Source organism: Hyperoodon ampullatus, assembly GCF_949752795.1.
Source record: "Hyperoodon ampullatus genome assembly, chromosome: 18".
Lineage (NCBI taxonomy): Eukaryota > Metazoa > Chordata > Mammalia > Artiodactyla > Ziphiidae > Hyperoodon > Hyperoodon ampullatus.
In genome coordinates this window covers 57709813-57730978 of record NC_136931.1, presented here as the reverse complement: position 1 = coordinate 57730978, position 21166 = coordinate 57709813, and the positions used below count along the sequence as shown (strand labels likewise).

Here is a 21166-nt window from a genome sequence, read left to right as displayed (position 1 = left end):
TGTGGTTGGAAAAGATGTTTGATTTGATTTCAGTTTTCTTAAATTTACCAGGGCTTGATTTGTTACCCAAGATGTGATCTATCCTGGAGAATGTTCCATATGCACTTGAGAAGAAAGTGTATCCTTCTGCTGTCAGGTGGGATGTTCTATAAATATCAGTTAAATCTATCTGGTCTATTGTGCCATTTAAAGTTTGTGTTTCCTTGTCTGGATGATCTGTCTGGATGATCTGTCCATTGGTGTAAGTGGGGTGTTAAAGTCCCCCACTATTGTGTTACTGTCGATTTCCCCTTTTGTGGCTGTTAACATTTGCCTTATGTATTGAGGTGCTCTTATGTTGGGTGCATAAATATTTACAATTGTATGTTTCCTTGGATTGATCCCTTGATCCTTATGTAGTGTCCTTATCTCTTGTAACAGTCTTTATTTTAAAGTCTATTTTATCTGATATCAGTATTGTTACTCCAGCTTTCTTTTGATTCCCATTTTTATGGAACATCTTTTTCCATCCCCTCACTTTCAGTCTGTATGTGTCCCTAGGTCTGAAGTGGGTCTTTTGTAGACAGCATATATACAAGTTTTGTTTTTGTATCCATTCAGCCAGTCTGTCTTTTGGTTGGAGCATTTAACCCATTCACATTTAGGGTAATTATTGATATGTATGTTCCTATTACCATTTTCTTAATGGTTTTGGGTTTGTTTTTGTAGGTCTTTTTCTTCTTTTGTGTTTTCTGCTTAGAGAAGTTCCTTTAGCATTTGCTGTAGAGCTGGTTTGGTGGTGCTGAATTCTCTTAGCCTTTGCTTATCTGTAAAGCTTTTGATTTCTCCATTGAATCTGAATGAGATCCTTGCTGAGTAGGATAATCTTGGTTGTAGGTCTTTCCCTTTCATCACTTTAAATATATCCTGCCACTCCCTTCTGGCCTGCAGTTTCTGCTGAAAGATCATCTGATAATCTTATGGGGATTCCCTTGTATGTTATTTGTTGCTTTTCCCTTGTTGCTTTTAATATTTTTTCTTTGTTTTTAATTTTTGTTACTTTGATTAATATGTGTTTTGGCGTGTTTATCCTTTGGTTTATTCTGTATGGGACTCTCTGCACTTCCTGGACTTGATTGGCGATCTCCTTTCCCACGTTTAGGGAAGTTTTCGCCTATAATCTCTTCAAATATTTTCTCAGACCCTTCCTCTTGCTCTTTTTCTCCTGAGACACCTATAATTCGAATGTTGGTGTGTTTAATATTGTCCCAGAGATTTCTGAGACTGTCCTCAATTCTTTTCATTCTTTTTTTCTTTATTCTGCTCTGCAGCAGTTATTTCCACCATTCTATCTTCCAGGTCACTTATCCGTTCTTCTGCCTCAGTTATTCTGCTGTTGATTCCTTCTAGAGTATTTTTAATTTCAGTTGTTGTGTTGCTCATCACTGTTGGTTTGCTGTTTAGTTCTTCTATGTCCTTGTTAAACATTTCTTGTGTTTTATTCTATTTCTGAGATTTTATTTTTTTATATAAATTTATTTATATTTGTTAGTTTTGGCTGTGTTGCATCTTTGTTGCTGTGCCCAGGCTTTTCTCTAGTTGCAGTGAGTGGGGCTACTCTTCATTGTGGTGCGTGGGCTTCTCACTGTGGTGGCTTCTCTTGTTGCAGAGCACGGGCTCTAGAGCGCGTGGGCTTCAATAGATGCGGCGCATGGGCTCAGTAGTTGTGGCTCGTGGGCTCTAGAGCACAGGCTCAGTAGTTGTGGCGCATGGGCTCAGTTGCTCCATGGCATGTGGGATCCTCCAGGACCAGGCCTCGAACTCATGTCCCCTGCATTGACAGGCAGACTCCCAACCACTTGTGCCACCAGGGATGCCCTGTTGCTGAGATTTTATATCATCTTTACTATCATTATTCTGAATTCTTTTTCAGGTAGACTGCCTCTTTCCTCTTCATTTGTTTGGTCTTGTGGGGTTTTACCTTGCTCCTTCATCTGCAGCATATTTCTCTGTCTTCTCATTTTGTTTAATTTACTGTGTTTGGGGGTCTCCTATCCGTAGGCTGCAGGGTTGTAGTTCCTCTTACTTCTGGTGTCTGCCCGCAGTGGGTGAGGTTGGTCCAGTGGCTTGTGTAGGCTTCCTGGTGGGGGGGACTGGTGCCTCCGTTCTGGTGAGTGCAGCTGGATCTTGTCCCTCTGATGGGCAGGGCCACATCTGGTGGCTCTTTTTGTGGTGTTTCTGACCTTAGTATGACTTTAGGCAGCCTGTCTGCTAATGGGTGCGGTTGTGTTTCTGTCTTGCTAGTTGTTTGGCATGAGGCGTCCAGCACTGGAGCTTGCTTGCCGTTGGGTGGAGCCAGGTCTTGGTGTTGAGATGGAGACCTGTGGAAGAGCTTTTGCCAATTATATTCCCTGAGGCTGAGAGTTCTCTGGTCGTCCAGCATCCTGGACTAGGCTGTCCCACCTCAGAGGCTCAGGCCCAACCCCTGTCCGGAGCACCAGGACCCTGCAAGCTGCACAGTGTAGAAGAAAAGGAAGAAAAAAAAGAAAGAAAGAAAACAGACACACACAAAGAAACACACAAACGAAAACAAACAAAAAAGAAAACAAACAAAACCCCAAGACAAATGTTAAAAACAAACCAAACAAAAACAAAGAACCATACACACACACACACACAAAAGAGAGAGAGATAACAAAAAAAAAGAGAGCAACCAAACAAATAAACGAGCCCCAAAATGAAAACAAACACTAAAAACTAAACTACCAAAACAAAAAACTAAAAACAATCAAAAGCAGAAATCGAACTCTCGGTCGGTCTCTGCACCTGCTGTGGGCACTGTGGGGCCAGCTTATGCTCTGACCTGACCCAACTCCTACGAGTACTTGCCCCCAAAGTCCACATCCTCAATTGTGGGAACACTCGTTGTCTATTCAGACATTGCACAGATCGGGGGTTTATCGAGCCGATTGAGGGATTTAATCTCCTGCTCCTGTGGCTGCATGGAGAACTTCCCCTTTCTCTTCTGTGGTCGCACTGCCGCACGAGTTCAGCTTTAGTTGTGGCTCTGCCTCTGCATTTGGGCCACCCTCAGGAGTCTCTTCCACACCCAGGCAAGAGGGAACCAAAGCAGTGGCTGACTAGGGCTCACTTGCTCACCCAGGTCAGGGACAGGGAGGGACACAGCATTCACAATTAGGATGTGTGGGGAGTGCCTTTGGTGGCAGAGACCAGTGGGAATTTGCAACAGCCTGAGGTGTGCCATTCGCTCTCCCCAGGAAGTTGGCCTCAGATCGCTGTACCGTTGGCAGTGGCAGGCTGCACTGGCTCCCGGGAAGGTGTGGGCAGTGACCCGAGCTTGCTCACAGGACCCTTGGTGGCAGCGGTGGCAGCAGTAGCTGTTACGCCCACCTCTGGGGTCCAAGTAGCAGGCACAGCTCTCACCCGGCCCTAGAGCTTGTGTAGGCTGTGCCCTGCTGTCTGTGAGCGCGTGGAGAAAGAAGCTCCTAGGGCGGGTGTGCCCCTCTCCTCGTGCACCCTGCAGCAATGGTCCCTTGTCTATCTGGCAGGCCCAGGTTTCTTTCTGGACTCCCTCAGGCTGTCTTCTCACAGCTAACCCCCAATGCTCTCTCCCTGGGGTCTGACCTCTGAAGCCAGAGCCTCAGAACCCAGCCCCCACTCGCCCCAGCAGGCAGGCAAGCATCTCAGGCTGGGGAGTGCTGGTTGACACCAATCCTCTGTGCGGGATTTTCTCTGCTTTGCTCTCCGCACCCATGTTGCTGCGTTCTCCTCTGAGTCTCCAAAGCTCCCCCTTGTCTCTGTCAGTGAGGGTGCTTCCTAGTGTGCAGAAACATTTCCGCCTTCACAGTGCCCTTGCAGAGGCGTCAGTCCTGTCCTGATTCCTTTGTCTATTTTTTTTTCTTCCTTTTTTCTTTTGCCCTACCCAGTTACATGGAGATTTTCTTGCCTTTTTTGGAAGTCTGAGGTCTTCTGCCAGTGTTCAGTAGGTGTTCTGTAGGAGTTGTTCCACATGTAGATGTGTTTTTGATGTATCTGTGGGGAAGAAGGTGATCTCCACATCTTATTCCTCTGCTATTTTCCGAGACTTCTCTATCAGTGCTCTTTATCTTTTCAAAGAACCAGGTTTTAGTTTCATAGATCTTTTCTTTTTTTGTTTTTGTTCTGTATTTCATTTATTTCTGCTCTGATCTTTATATCTTTCTTTGGGGTTTTGTTCTTTTTCTAGTTCCTTTAGGCATAAAGTTAGGTTGTTTATTTGAGATTGTTTATTTGAATCCTAAGTTTAGCTTGTTTTGCTATAAACTTCACTCTTAGAACTGTTTTTACTGTGTCCGATAGGTTTGGGGTCATACTGATTTTATTTTCATTTGTCTCTAGGGTTTTGTTTTTTTTTTAATTTCCTCTTTGATTTCTTCAGTGATCCACTGGTTGTGTAGTAACATATTCTTTAGCTTCCACATCTTTGTGTTTTCTGCAGATTTTATTTTTTTGGTTTTGTCGGTTTTTTTTTTTTTTTTTAGTTGATTTCTAGCCTAATAGCATTGTGGTTGGAAAAGATGCTTGATATGATTCCAGTTTTCTTACATTTACCAAGGATTGCTTTGTGACCCAGCATGTAGTCTGTCTTGTAGAATGACCCATATGCACTTGAAAAGAATGTGTAGTCTGCTGCTTTCAGGTGGAATGCTCTATATCAATTAAGTCCATCTGCTCTAATGTGTCATTTAAGGCCTGTGTTTCCTGATGGATTTTCTGTCTGGATGATCTCCCCATTGATATAAGTGGGTGTTAAAGTCCCCCACTATTATTGTGTTGCTGTCCATTTCTCCTTTTATGTCTGTTAACATTTGCCTTATATATTGAGGTGCTCCTTAGCTGGGGTGGATATATATTTGGAATTGTTATGTCTTCTTTATAGATTGATCCTGTGATCATTTTCTTGTGGTCGCCTTTGTCTCTTTTAACAGTCTTTTTTCTTTTTCAAGTCTATTTTGTCTGATATAAGTGTTGCTTCTCAATCTTCCTTTTTATTTACATTTGCATGGAATACTTTTTACCATCCCTTCACTTTCAGTCTGTATATGTCTCTGCATCTGAAGTGAGTCTCCTGCAGGCAGCGTATGTACAGGTCCTATGTTTGTATCCATTCATCCAGTCTGTATCTTTTGGTTGCAGCATTTAGTTCATTTACATTTAAGATAATTATTGACATGTATGTTTCTATTGCCATTTCGTTAATTGTTTTGGATTTGTTTTTGTAGGTCTTTTTGTCCCCCTTTCTTTTGTTCTCTTTTCTTGTGGTTTGATGAGTATCATTAGTGTTATGGTTGGATTTCTTTTTCTTTTTTGTATGTATATGTATTAGAGATTTTTGTTTCTCATTTACCATGAGGTTTTTGTATACTAGTACGTATGTTTATGTGCTTGTTTTAAGTTGCTAATCTCAAATGCATTTTAGATATCCTGCATTTGTACTCTCCTCTCCGCATGATTACTGTTTTTGGTATTATATTTTACATCCAGTTGTTTTGTATATCCCTTAACTGCTCATTGTGGATACAGATGGTTTTACTACTCTTGTTTTTTAACCTACCTACTAGCTTTGTGTGTGGATGATTTTCTACCTTTATTGCATGTTTGCCTTTACCAGTGAGCTTTTCCATTTTGTGATTTTCTTGTTTGTAGTCAAGAAAGTCTTGTGGTCTTTTCCCACTAGAGAAGTTCCTTTAGCATTTGTTGTAAATTTGGTTTGGTGGTGTTGAATTCTTTTAGCTTTTTCTTGTCTATAAATCTTTTGATTTCTCCATCGATCTGAAGGAGAACTTTGCTGGGTTGACTACTCTTGGTTGCAGGTTTTTCTCTTTGATCACTTTAAGTATATTGTACCAGTGCCTTCTGGCTTGCAGTTTCTGATGAAAAATCATGTGATAGCCTTATGGGAGTTCTCTTGTATGTTTTTTATTGCTTCCCTTGTTGCTTGTAATTTTCTCTCTTTACCTTTAATTTTTGTTGTTTTAATCAGAATGTGTCTTGGTGTTTCCTTTCCCAGGTTAGAGAAGTTTTCAGCTAATATCTCTTCAAATATTTTCTCAGCCCTTTCTCTCTTCTTCTGGGAACCCTGTATTGCGAATATTAGCATACTTGCTCTTGTCCCAGAGGTGTCTTAAACTGGTCTCATTTCTTTTTATTCTTTTCTTTTTTTCCCTTTGGTGGCAGTGATTTCCCCTACTCTGTTTTCCAGCTCACTGGTCCATTATTCTGCCTCATTTCGTCTATTATTAATTCCTCGTATTTTTCATTTTATTCTTCAATTCTGTTTCATTGTTATTTAGAAATTCTAAGTCTTTGTTAAAAACTTATCATTTCTCACATTGTGCATCCATTCTCCTACCAAATTCTTTGGTCATCTTTACGATTATTACTCTGAACTCCTTCTTGAATAGTTTGCCTGTCTCCATGACACTTGGTTCTTCTTCTGGGTTTCTGTTTTGTTCCTTTGTCTGAAACATATTCCTCTGTCACCTCATTTTGTCTAAATTGCATTTGTATTTTATGTATGTGGTAGGTTAGTTACATTTCTCAACCTTGGAGAAGTGGCCCTCTGTAGGAGACATCCTATGCATTCAGGCAGTGCACTCCCCTTTTGTCACCTATGGACCAGAGGCTGTCTGGTCCCCAGGTAGTATGTGGCCTGCATTTGCAGACTTGGTCTATAGGCTGCAGAGACTATAGTTTTCTTGCTTCTAGTGTCTGCCCCCTGGTGAGTGAAGCTGGTGTAGAGGCTTGTGCAGACTTCCCTGTGGGAGGGGCAGGTGCCTGCTCACCGGTGGGTGTTGCTGGGTCTTTGCCTCTGGTGGGTAGGGCCCTCTGGTGTCTAGGGGCATGGGAAGTAGCTGGGGGCTCAAGAAGTCTTTAGACAGCCTGTCTGCTAATGGGTGGGACTGTGCCCCTGCCCGTTGTGTTGTTTGGTCTGGGGGGGGCGGTCACAGCACTGGAGCCTGCAGGGTTTTAGATGGGGCCAGGTATTGGTGCCAAGACGTCAGCCTCCAGGAGAGCTCATGCAGATGAATGCTCCCTGATACGTCCACCACCAGTGTCTGTGTCTCCTGACCATGCTACAGTTGCCTCCTGCCTCCCCTGGAGATCCTCTAAGACCAGCAGGTAGCTCTGGTCCATGCTCCTATGATATTACTGCTTTGGCCCTTTGTTCCGGTGCATGTGAGTTCTTCTGTGTGCACTTTAAGAGTGAAGTCTCCATTTCCCCCAGTCCTGTGGAGCTGCAGTCAAGTCCCGCTGGCCTTCTAAGCCAAATGCTCTGAGGACTCTGCTTCCTGGGCTGGACCCCTGGGCGGAGCTGCCTCACGTGGAGCTCAGAACTCTCACTTCTGTGGGAGACCCTCTGTAATATAATTATTCTCCAGTCGGTGGGCTGCCCACCCAGGGGGCGTGCGATGTGATTATATGGCCAATCGCCCCTTCATCTATCCAGTTGTGGTTCCTTCATTAGCTGTTGAAGATCTTTTCTGGTAGGTTCTAGTTCAGTGGTTGCTCTTCAGTCAGTTGTGATTTTGGTGTGCTTGTGAAAGGCGGGGGAACTTAGGGTCCTTCTCTGCCATCTTAGCTGCTATCCCACAAGAGGTTTTTTTTGGAAGTCTCTGTTCTATTCCAGCAGTCTGTCTGTATGCCAGTACCACACTGTTTTGATTAGTGTATCTGTGGAATAAGTTTTGAAATAAAGAAGTGTGATACAACAAGTTTGTTCTTTTCAAGATCATTTTTGCTATTTGCTTTCTCCTGAGACTCCATATGAATCACAGGATGGATTTATCTCTTTCTTCAGGAGAACACTACTGGGATTTCACTAGGGAATGATTTGAATATAATGATCACTTTGGGTAGTATTGACATCATGACAATATTGACTTCCAATCTATGAATTTGGGATGTCTTTGCATTTATTTTTGTCTTTACTAAAATTTTCAGCAGTCTTTAGTTTGCAATATATATATCTTTACCATCTTGTATAACGTTGCATCTAACTTTCTTTTTTTGATTGTCTTGTAACTGGAATATTTTTCTCATTTTCTTTTTTGGTTGTTCATTTTTAATGTTTATGAACCTAACTGAATTTTGCGTGTTGATTTTATAGCTTCTCATTTTTTAGAGCTCTGAAAATTTTAGCAGCTTTTTTCTGCAGAATATTCATGGTTTTCTACATATTAGATCATGTCAGTTGTATACAGAGATGATTTCACTCCCTTTTGCTATTGGGATATCTGTTACCCAATTTTCTGCCTCTGTGTTCTTCCTGGGACTTCCAGTAATATGCTTTTAGCAATATTGTGAGCAGGTATCCTTGTCTTGTTCCTGATCTTAAAGGAAAAGCTGTCATTCTTTCACCATTGAGTATGATGAGAGCTCTGTGTAACTGCTCCATTGCAGGATATTTTTCAGCATCGTCTTCTACCTTTTCCTAATAAAGAACATATATCACACATGATGTTGAATCCAAATTCATATGCCCATTCCTCATTGGAGTTAGAAGCAGAGAAATGTGTATTAGTTGAGGAGGTGCCAGCCAGAAACTTGGGAGACCTGGCCTTGTCTCACATCCATCTTCCTGGCTGGCCAGGGTGTAAGATTTTTAAAGGGTAAGGGAGAGAGCGGAGGGGAGTGTCTGTAATCCCAGCTTTCCTATAAGATCTCAGCTGCAGACTGTTGAGAATCGAGTTGTGGCTTCCTTTCTGATTATTCTGTATGTTCCAGCAAAACAGTTCCTAAATCAGAGTCTTGTGATCCCATAACTTCCTTCTAGGAGACAGGAAAAGCAATAGTTCAGGCATTTTATTATTTACTTAGAGCCAAATTTGACTGGTTAAGAATTTCAATTCTCAGTTGACCCTCTGGTGTCATCAATTTTTAAGTCCTCTTGGGGTAACTGGTTGAAGCCACAGTTTGGGTTCATAAATCAAAGTACCAATTTAAGCTACCAATCATGGAAGTGATTAAATTGGACTTGCTTTTCCTTTGTTTCTGTATTCTCTCAATCCCCTAATTAGTAACTGCTTGAATCTGACTTTTTGAACTCAGGAATGGTCTAGGAGACTAAAGCCTTTTTTTTTTTTTTACAAACAGGAAATGGGAGACTCAGAAAGGCTTTTGTAACCAGGAAGGCCCTGCAGATTCCTGTTCAGTTTCAATCCCCCCTTTTTTTTGGTACTCCTCAATCTTGAGATGAACATGTGTGGAAGAAGAAACAGAATAAAATTTTCGATAGAGAGGTTAATCAGACTTAGCAGGAGAACTCAGAGTTAAGGCAACTTAACTTTTGAAAATTATGGTCCCCTATTCTACTGGAGGGTTGATTCAGTTTCTTTGTAACTGCATGTATGTACAGAAGAAACTCATTCGTCTTTAGATGGCTTTTTCCTGGTTTTTCCTTCTGATTTCTGCTAATAAAATTCATGTTCTTTATGATATGACTTCATCTGCATTATATCTTATATAGTTTTCATTTGCATTTTTTTCCAACAGCATTGTGTCTGACCCTAGGCAATAAATATACAAAGTGCTCACTTTTTGTTTCTAGTATTTTGGAGCCATTAAACCAGATAATTAAGGATACTGCATAGGTAGGGATTGTTCTGTTACTGGCCATTAGATAGCTGGAGAATATTTTATGTCTTAATTTATAAATGTCATTTACAGATGATGGTCTTTTAGCATGTATTATGCAACACAACTGACACGTACTACTTGTTAATGTAAAATGCCTTTTCTTTTTGGGTACACATTTCTATAGCAAAGATTTAGAAAAATACATTGTTTCTTAAAAATTGTTTTATCAAATTCTTCATTTTCTCTGTTATATTTGTTTTACAGTTCTAAACAGCCAATTATCTTATTAATTGGATAAGTTTTGTTTTGGATTATTTCCTGGTACAATACATTGTCTTCTTTTCTTTTTTCTTTTTTTTTTTTTTTTTGCGGTACACGGGCCTCTCACTGTTGTGGTCTCTCCCGTTGCAGAGCACAGGCTTCGGATGTGCAGGCTCAGTGACCATGGCTCACGGGCCCAGCCGCTTTGTGGCATGTGGGATCTTCCCGGACTGGGGCACGAACCCATGTCCCCCGCATCGGCAGGCGGACTCTCAACCGCTGCACCACCAGGGAAGCCCTACATTGTCTATTTTTAAAAATTTATTTATGTACAGCAAGCATGCAAAATACATCAGTAGTATATTTTTCTCCTCAATTATGAGACAGCAGTATGTTTACTGTTGGTTGGTATGTTCTTAGAGGTGATAGTAGAAAAATACTCTTTCTTTGAGAGCCGACATAAGTTTGTCCAGTGTGAGTGTTTTTGTCATATGGTGTTTAAAACCAGGCTACCTTAAAGTATATTTGGATTTATGTTATCATGCTTTCTTAAGTAAAGAATTCTATTCCTTTAGTGTTTCCAAAAATTTAAGGTCATGGTTGGGGCATTTCATACCTATCTTTGGTATAAGTATTACATTTGTTGTAATATCATATATTCAACATGAGACATATATCTTTGAATTATTGTGAATGGGATACCTATGGTTCTTTATATCTTGTAGATATCTCCCCTATACATGTGATCAAGCAATTACAACCCAAAATGAACAGTGATAAAGGAGGAGTATTCCAAACACCGATGTTGGGAAGACCTGAAAGCTGTAAAATCAAACATTTTCACCTCTGGGAAATTCAGAAAAATATGTATGACTTTGAGTGTCAGTGGAGAGATGATGAAAGAAATTACAAAGGGGTGCCTGTAATCTGCAACAAACATCTCACTGATGGAAGAGATCAACATGGTAGAGGGGGCGTAGGAATCAAGCCCTGTGGAAATAGGCTTGGATTAAACTTTCAGGATAAACTGCAGATATTTCAGACTGATGGGATAATTTCTGAATGTGACGTAGTTGAGAGGTCCATCAACAATAGTTTCTCATTTTCACCACTTCAGAAAATTCCTCCTAGTGTCCAAACCAATGTTTCTAACATATATGGGAATGATTCTCTGCATCCTTCAGTGATGACACAAAACCTTAAGGCACACAGGGAAAGACCTTGCAAATGTAATGAGTGTGGGAAAGCCTTTCTTAAGGGCTCACACCTCATTAAACATCAGACCATCCACACAGGAGAGAAATTACAGAAATGTGACATATGTGACAAATTCTTTGGTCGAAGTTCACAGCTTGCACGTCATCGGAAAACTCATCCTGGAGAGAAATGTTACAAATGTAATGAGTGTGGCAAAACCTTTAACAATGGCTCCACCCTTGCCAGACATCAGATAATCCACCCAGGAGCAAACTTATATAAATGTGATGTATGTGGTAAAATCTTTGGTCAAAATTCATATCTTGTACGTCATCGGAATATTCATGCTGGAAAGAGAAGTTACCAGTGTAATGAGTGTGGTAAAACCTTTACCGACAGCTCAAACCTCAGTAGACATCAGAGAATTCATACAGGAAAGAAATTATATAGATGTGATATTTGTGGCAAAGTCTTTAGCCGAAATGCACACCTTGCCGGTCACCGGAGGATTCATACTGGAGAGAAACCTTATAAATGTAATGAGTGTGGGAAGCTCTTTAGTCACCATTCACATTTCATAAGTCATAAGAGATTTCATACTGGAGAGAAACCTTACAAATGCAGTGAGTGTGGCAAGGCCTTTAGTGAGAAGGCAGTCCTTTTAAGTCATCAGAGAATTCATACTGGTGAGAAACCTTACAAATGTGATGAGTGTGGAAAGGTCTTTAGTCAAAAATCACATCTTCGACTTCATTGGAGGATTCATACCGGAGAGAAACCTTTCAAATGTAATGAGTGTGGCAAGTTCTTCAGTCGAAATTCACACCTTACAAGTCATCGGAGAGTACATATAGAGAAACCTTTCAAATGTTTTGAGTGTGGGAAAGCCTTTACTCAGGTCTCAACCCTCGCTACACATCAGAAAACCCATACCTGAGAGAAACTATGTAAGTGTGATATATGTGTGAAGGCCTTCAAAATTCACACCTAACCGTTGTTCAGAGAATTTATACTATGGAGAAATCATACAAATATCAGTGTGGCAAAGCTTTTGTGCATTGAGCCTCACTTACCATCAGAGAATTCATACTAGAGAGAAACCTTACAAATATAGTGAGTGTGGCAAAGCCTTCAGTGTGCTTTCAAGCCAAACTTACCATCAGAGGATCCATACTGGTTAGAGCACTTAAAAATATAATGAAGGGGACTTCCTTGGTGGTCCAGTGGTAAAGAATCTGCCTTACAAGGCAGGGGACATGGGTTCGATCCCTGGTTGGAGAACTAAGATCCCACATGCCACGGCGCTACTAAGCCTGCGCGCCACAACTACTGAGCTTGCGTGTCTCAACTAGAGCCCACATGCCGCAAACTACAGAGCCCACACGCTCTGGAACCCACGCTCCACAACTACAGAGCCCATGCACCCTGGAGCCTGTGCGCTACAACTAGAGAAGAGAAAACCCACACGCCACAACTAGAGAGAAGCCTGTGCACTACAGTGAAAGATCCTGCATGCCTCAACGAGGATCCTGCGTGCTTCAACTAAGACCCAACATACCAAAAATAAATAAATAATAAATAAATCTTTAAAAAAAATACAACGAAGGTGGCAGTGCTTTAGGAGGCCCTCACATCTTAGGCTTCATGAGAAAATTCATACTGGATAGAAACCAGATAAATGTATTTAGTATATTCAGGCCTTTAGAAAATGAATTCAATCTAGGAAGATTCCTCACCAGTGCCATGAATGTGAAAAACCTATTCTCACAGCTCACATCTCACCAATATTCAGGTAATCCGCACTTTTCAGAACATTACAAATGTACTAAATTTTGAATGCTTTTAGATTGTGCCTTAAACTCAGTGATCACCAAATACTTCATGTTTTAAAATGCAACAAATATGTCAAAAGTTAAACTATTGCTCACTCATCGCTAGATATCAGAATATTTATCCTGAGTAAAACCCACAGAAATGTAATGTATGTGGCAAGGATCTTACCCAGAAGTCACAAGATAAGAACATACTGGCGCCATACCTCCCAAATGCACTGGTTGAGGCAAAACCTTTACCTTGAATTCAAGTACTTGGCAATTGCAGAAAGTCCATATTGAAGAGAAGCTATGGAAATGTATGAATAGAGGCTTTCTCCAGGCCTCACAGTGCACTAAGCTTCAGAGTACACATTTTTGAGAGAAACCACACAAAGCAATATGTGTCCTGAGGACTGTACTTGAAGATCAAAACTGAAATACAGAGGATTTATGCTGGCGAGCAAGCTTTCTGATGTAATGAATGTTGTAAATTTTTACAAGTATCCACACCTTTAGTGTAATGACAGAATTCTTACAGGTTACAAAGTATATATGGAAAAACTTCATGAAACAGTACATCCTTGGGGTTTACCAAAGAACTAATATTTGGGACAGTCCTTACAAATATAATGAATTTGGTGAATTTTTTGAGCCATTCTTACAACAGACTATCAGAGAAGGCATACTAGGAATAAATCTTTAGTTCTCTGAGGTTAACCTGAGATATTACATACTGCAGAATCGTTACAAGTCACAACATGTTAAAACTTCTGGCATGGTGTGTATATGAGAGGAAAAGGACATGTGAAAATAACCGATTATCTTTAGTATATTAAAATTTAATTATTTGAGTTTTCTTGAAAAGGCTACTTACTATTTATGCCTTTCAAACCTAAAGTTTGAAGTAACAGGGAAGAACAAGTCTGTCTCTGTATTGGACCTTTTCCTTTTACTTTAACATTTGTATTCTGTTGCTTTTGCTACAAGTGAATCACTAAAGGGATGTTGCCCATAAGCTTAAATTATACATAATGGGCTATCTTTGGGAAACCTGATTCCCGTGTAATGTGCATTAAACTAAAATACCTTTGTTTGCCTCATGGGAAACCTCCTGTCCAGGCTCCCCTGTGAATGGCTTCAAGAAAGAAGAAATTAAAACATCCCCTGAAGAATCTGATTGGAACCAGGACTTTACTCCCTCCTCTTTTAGTATGAAAGAAGCCCGAATTCTAACTCAGGGAAGATGATTCTTTGGGACAGTAGTCCACCACCTTCTGGGTCTGCTAGCTTTCTGAATAAAGCCACTGTTGCTTGCCCCAACAACTAGTCTCTCAGTTTATTGGCCTGTTGTGTGGTGAGCCCTAAGAGCTTGGCCTTGCTAATATGTTGATTTCATGCATTCATTACAGGCCTTTCATGATGGTCTCTGGGAAGGAATCAGTAAGATGAGGGGGCCAACTTCATTAGGTGTGGTTCATTCACATCCATGTTCCCTGGAAAAACATGAATCCTGAATTATCAAATTCAATAGTGTGTAAATTAGTGTCAGGGAGGGGCAGAGAACAGTGTAAAACTAGGACATGAATCGTCATGCTTGTTATGTCCAGGGCGCCCTTCTGTTCACAGTGGGTTACAGGACACAGTGCTCCACCAACTGACCTGGACAAGAGCAGGCAAGACATTAAGGCACTGGGCTTTTCATGGCAGGAGAGTGACAGGTTATTAGGGCCTGATCATGTGGTAGGAACAGTGCGCAGGAAAAGTTGGTCACTTTCTCCATTGGATGGCAATAACTGTTGTATGTATGATTAAAGAAAAATGGAAGAGAGAGCAATTATTTTGAGCATCAAATTTAATCAGAACCAGAATAATATGTGTTTGTGTATGATTCACATTTAACTGCTGCCATTATCGTTTGCTACTGTTGTATTCATAGAATGACATTCTGAATGTATCATGGGTCTCCTGTTCTAATTAATAAAATATAATCACTTTTGTCATAACCCTGGATGAATCATGTTTATTCCATCAACACAGTTTTATCTCATCTCAGTGCTTTATAACAGCAGGTAAGAACACACCTTTAAGCTCTCAGGTTTGAAAGAATCTATAACAATTTCTTTCCAATATGGAATGAAACAACATACAATTTGGGGGGTTACATACTCATAATTTGTACTCTCTACACTCTATTCCAGAATATTCAGATGGCTATAATGCAAATCCCATAGCAGTGCATTTCAGACTGACTTCCATTAATGTGCAAAAATTGAATCAAATTTAAATAAATGTAAAGATCTAATTGGCTTTATTGAATGATTGCTACATTGGGCAGCATTCCACCTGGGAAATAAGGAGGTGCTCCAGGGAGCTGTACAACGTGGGAAAGCACATGATGCTGAGCATATTTTCATGTGCATTTTGAATTTGTATCTATGATAGATTTTTGGTTTGTGCTTTCTATGAGTCTTTATATGGATATGGGACTCTCGGCACTTCCTGAACTTGGGTGACTGTTTCCTTTCCCAGGTTAGGGTGGTTTTCAGCTATTATCTCTGCAAATATTTTCTAAGGCCCTTCCTCTCTTCTTCCTTCTGGGACTTGTGTAATACAAATATTAGTGCACTTGTTGTTGTCCCAGAAGTCTCTTCAAATGTCCTCCTTTTATTTTTTTCTCTTCAGCAGTGGTGATTTCCACTACTCTGTCTTCCAGCTCACTGATCCATTCTTCTGCCTCATTTAGTCTGTTATTGATGTTTTCTAGTGTATTTTTCATTTCAGTTACTGTATTCTCCAGTTCTGTTCAGTTGTTGTTTATATTTTCAAAGTCTTTGTTAAATACTTCTCATTTCTCAGGCTGTGCATCCATTCTCCCGAGTTCTTTTTGATCATCACTCTGAACATTTTTTCGGCCAGATTTCCTATCTCCACGTCACTTACTTCTTCTTCTGGGGTTTTTGTCTTATTCCTCCACCTGAAACATATTCCTCGGGTACCTCATTTTGTCTAAATTGCTCTGTATATTTTTATGTATGTGGTAGGTTAGTCACATTTCTCAGCGTTGGAAAAGTGGCCCTCTGTAGGAGGTGTCTTCTGCCTCCTTCTCATCACCCAAGGTCAGGCCAGCTGGTCCCGGGGTAGTGTCTGGCCTGTATTTGTGGTTCAGTTTGCAGGCTGTGGGACTGTCGTTTTCTTGCTTCTGGTGTCTGCACCCTGGTGGGTGAGGCTGGTCTAGAGGCTTCTCCCTGCCCACTGTTGGTTGGACCTGGGTCTTGGCCCTTTGGCAGGCCAGGGTATGTCTGAGGGCATGTAGAGAGGGGGCAGTGGGCTCAGGAAGCCTTTAGGCTGCCCATTGGCTGATTGGTGGGGCTGTATCCCTGCCAGTTTGTTGTTTTGCCTGAGGCGCCCCAGCGCCAGACCTATATGCTCTTGGGTGGGGCGAGGTCTTGGTGCCAAGAAGTCAGCCTCCAGGAGAGCTCATGCAGATGAATGCTCCTTGTCTATGTCCCCAGGGTGAGCAGACGCCTCCCCCCACCTTCCCAGGAGATCCTCCGGGATCAGCAGGCAGGGGCAGTTCTTGCCCAGGCTTCGATCAGATTATTGCTTTTGGCCTTCATCTCTGTGTATGTGAGATATTGTGTGTGTCTGTTAAGAGTGAAATCTCTATTTTCCCCATTACTCTGAGCTCCTGCAGTCAAGCCCCACTGGCCTTCAAAGGTAAATGTTCTGGGGGCTTCTCATCCCAGTGCTGGACCTCTGGGCTAGGGGGCGTGATGTGGGGGCTCACAGCTCTCACTCCTGTGTGAGAACCTCTGTAATATAATTATTCTCTAGTTTTTGGGTCATGCATGCAGGGGATACGGGGTTTGAGTATATCATAAGTCCGCCCTTCCTATCCATCTCATTGTGGTTCCTTCTTTATGTCTTTACTTGTTAAAGAGCTTTCCTGGTAGGTTCCAGTCTTTCATCAATGGTTGTACTGCAGTTAGTTGTGATCTTGGTGTGCTCGTGAGAAGGGGTGAGTTCAGGATCCTTCTACTTCGCCATCTTGGCTGCTATCCCAGAAGAATTTTTTCCTAAAGTCTCTGTCTGCCTTTATGACAGTACCACACTGTTTCGATTAGTGTAGGTTTGGAATAAATTTCGAAACAAGGAAGTGTGAGACCTCTGACTGTTCTTTTCAAACTTGTTTTTACTATTCATTGTCTCTTGACATTCCATAGGAATCACAGAATGGATTTATCTGTTTTTTCAGGAAAACCCTATTGGGATTTCACTAGGGAATGAATGATTTGAATCTGTTCATCACTTTGGGTAGTATTGACATCTTGACAATATTGACTTTCAATCCATGAACGTGGGGTATGTCTCCATTTATTTTTGTCTTCTGTAAAATTTTCAGCAGTCTATAGTTTGCAGTGTACAAACCTTTCCCTTCTTTTTTTTTTTGCTGTACGCGGGCCTCTCACTGTTGTGGCCTCTCCCGTTGGGGAGCACACGCTCCGGACGCGCAGGCTCAGCGGCCACGGCTCACGGGCCCAGCCACTCTGCGGCATGTGGGATCCTCCCGGACCAGGGCACGAACCCGTGTCCCCTGCATCGGCAAGCGGACTCTCAACCACTGCGCCACCAGGGAAGCCCTCCTTTCTTTTATAATGTCATGTCTAAATATTTTTTGATTCTCTTATAAATGGAATTGTTTTCTCAATTTCTGTTTTGATCATTTTTAATTTTTAGAAACCCAATTGAGTTTTGCATGATGATTTTAAATCTTATAAGGTTTTTGGACTCTTTAATTATTTCTAGAAGGGTTTGTTTTTTTTTTAAATTTCAGAATCTTCAGGGTTTTCTACCTATTAGATCATGTTACCTGTGTACAGAGATGATTTTGCTTCCTGTTGCTATTGGGATATCTATTATCACATTTTATGCCTATGTGTTCTTGGTAGGACTTCCAATTATATGTTTTTAGAAATAGCAGGTATGCTTGTCTTGTTCCTGATCTTCGAGGAAAAGCTTCCATTCTTTCACCATTGAGGCTGGTGAAAGCTCTGAAGAAAGACTGTGTGGAAGGACAGTTTTCAGCATACTCTTATACCTGTGTATAAGATTTTAAAGGCAAAAGGAGGGAGGGGAGGGGAGTGTCTGTGATCCCAGCTTTCCTATAAGATCTCAGCTGTGGAGACTCTTTGGCACACATTGTGACTTTCTTTGTGATTATTCTGTACGTGCCTGCAAAACAAGTTTCTAAATCACGGTCTTGTGGTTCTTTAACTTCTTTCAGGAAGAGAGTAAAAGCAATAGTTGTGACGTTTTATTATTTACCTAGAGCCAAATGTGATGCGTTAAGAATTCCAGTTCTCAGTTGACCCTCTGGGTGTCATCAATTTTTAAGGCTTCTTGGGGCAACTTGTTGAAGCCACAGTTTGGGGTTATAAATCAAGGTATTAGTTTAAGCTACCAATCGTGGAAAAGATACATGTTTGGCTTGCTTTTCCTTTGTTTCTACATTCCCTCCTTCTCCTAATTGATAACTGCTTGAATCTGCTCTTTGGATCTCAGGGAGGGTCTAGGAAACTAAAGCCTTCTTCTATAAACAGGAAACAGGGGACACAGAAAGGTTTTTGTAACCTGGAAGGCCCCCCAGGTTCCCTTTGATATCAGTCCTGCCTTTTCTTTGACATTCATCAATCTTGAGGGGAACAGATATTGGATAAGAATGGGAAAATGTTGGACAGACAGGTTAATCAAACTCGACAGAAGAACTCAGATTTAGGGGGACTCAGTTTCAAAATCATGGTCTCTTACTCTTCTTTACTATTGATTTGACTTTTTTGTATCTCTGTTTGGATACAGAAGAAACTTATCCATCGCCTATGATCGCCCGTTTTTGGTTTTTTCTTCTGGTTTCCGCCAAGAACATTCTTGCACAATCTCCTGGAATATTAATGGGGTTTTTTTGTTTTGTTTTTGCTTCATTGGGTCTTTGTTGCTGCACACGGGTTTTCTCCAGTTGCGGCAAGCGGGGGTTATTGTTCGTTGCGGTGCGTGGGCTTCTCATTGCAGTGGCTTCTCTTGTTGCGGAGCATGGGCTCTAGGCACGCGGGCTCAGTAGTTGTGGCTCTGCGGCATGTGGGATTTTTCCGGACCAGGGATGGAACCCGTGCCCTCTGCATTGGCAGGCGTATTCTTAACCACTGTGCCAAAAATCCTGTATGTTTTTTTTTTTTTTTTTTTTTTTTTTTTTGTGGTACGCAGGCCTCTCACTGTTGTGGCCTCTCCCATTGCGGAGCACAGGCTCCGGACGTGCAGGCTCAGCGGCCATGGCTCACGGACCCAGCCGCTCCGCGGCATGTGGGATCTTCCCGGACCGGGGCACGAACCTGTGTCCCCTGCATTGCCAGGCGGACTCTCAACCACTGCGCCACCAGGGAAGCCCTGTATGTTTTTCTTGGATATAAACATGACAGTGGAACTTGTGGTATAATCAGTACGACACATTATAGAGCACATTTGTAATCCTGCTTTCTCCCTACAACATCACACTCTCCCTTTTTAGATCTTTTTCGTTTCTGTTTCATATCCACAGTATAATTTCCATAATTAAAAATGGGATGGTATTATGTTAATTCCTAAACCAATTCTTCTTTTCTTTTAAAATTAGTATTTTAGTTGCCATCGTACACTTATTTTCACACAGATATGCAGTCACACCCTGTGCTCTGCTCAGGTCCTTTTTCATTCCTGATCACTCCTCAGATGGAACCTCGATGTGAATGGAAAGTTATTTATGTGCATATTTAATTTCTGTTGATGACCCCCATTTCCAGAGCACTTTTTCACCCATGCCTCCACCTTCCACGTTACTCACATTATAGAAATGACCCCTCTTTTTCCATTGAACAACTTTATCCAGACAGCCGGGCAGCTGTGATGGCTCAGAAACCACTTCCAGGAGGGATGGCTGAATAGCTTAGTTACACAGCTCACTTCTTGCATCTCCCTTGATGTTTTCTGTCTAAACTCCTGGCACTCGTTGTATTATTTTGTAATCTGTCCTGTTTAAGTTTTGGCCGATGGCCGGTCACATTGAAGTTTTCTCAGTCTGTAGGTCCTGGTTCTTGCACCACTTTGTGTGTCAGTTGGGTTAATGTACATAATAAACCTGTGCATCTCCTACCCTGATTTGAAAAATTGTGTTAATTTACCTCAAGCCTTTTAAAACAATTTAGTGCTGTTAGATGGCTTAGAATATTGCATGTTTTGTAGTAAATACTCAAAAGTTACTTTTTTAGAAAAAAAGTATGTTAGTATTCTGTCATGGTTTTCATGATACACCTCTGTCTATATTATATCCTGTTTGCTTTTCGTTTGTACTTCGTTCTCAACAACATTGTATCTGATCCCAGTTAATGAATATAGAATGTGCTGTTTATTCCATATATTTTGGTAACCATTAAGCTAGATAATTAAGGGTACTGCATAGGTAGGGATTGCTGTACTTACTGGCTGTTAGAGAACTGGAGAAAATTAATATTTTATGTATTAATTTATAAGTGGAGTTTACAGATGATGGTCTTTCAGCGTGTCTTATGCAGAACAACTGACACATACTACTTGTTAAAGTTATAAAATGCCTTTTCTTTATGGGTACGTAGTTTTACGGCAGATACTTAGAAAACTATATTGTTTTCTTAAAAATTGTTTTATCAGGGCTTCCCTGGTGGCGCAGTGGTTGAGAGTCCGCCTGCTGATGCAGGGGACATGGGTTTGTGCCCCGGTCCGGGAAGATCCCACATGCCGTGGAGCAGCTGGGCCCGTGAGCCATGGCCGCTGAGCCTGCGCGTCCCGAGCCTGTGCTCCACAACGGGAGAGGCCACAACAGTGAGAGGCCCGCAAAAAAAGGTACCGCAAAAAAAAAAAAAAAAAAAAAAAAAATTGTTTTATCAAATTCTTTATCTCTCTATATTTGTTTTACAATTCTAAACAGCCAATTAGTTGGATTGGATAAGCTTGTTTTGGCTTATTTAGCATTACAATTTATGTCATCTGTTCTTTTTTTTTCTTTAACATCTTTATTGGAGTATAACTGCTTTACAGTGTTGTGTAGTTTCTGCTGTATAACAAAGTGAATCAGCTATACATATATATATGTCCCCATATCTCCTCCCTCTCGCATCTCCCTCCCACCATCCCTATCCCACCCCTCTAGGTGGACACAAAGCACCGAGCTGATCTCTGTGTGCCATGCAGCTGCTTCCCACTAGCTATCTATT

The 21166-nt window shown here is 41.3% G+C and overlaps 1 protein-coding gene across 2 annotated transcripts in view; it reads left to right on the top strand.

Moving 5' to 3' along the window:
* LOC307066277 (zinc finger protein 525-like) overlaps positions 1-20796 on the top strand; it is a 47790-nt gene extending 26994 nt beyond the window's left edge. The window contains exon 5 of one of the 2 annotated variants that reach the window (XR_013811367.1): positions 20604-20796. Coding sequence is in view for 1 of the 2 variants with exons in the window: in XM_079723386.1 (XP_079579512.1) it covers positions 9136-9233 (98 nt within the window). In the remaining variant the exon portion in view is untranslated. Of the gene's footprint in view, positions 1-9135; positions 9427-20603 lie in introns of those variants that run through there. The other variant, XM_079723386.1, reaches the window with a different exon arrangement.
* The last annotated feature ends 370 nt before the right edge of the window (positions 20797-21166 follow it).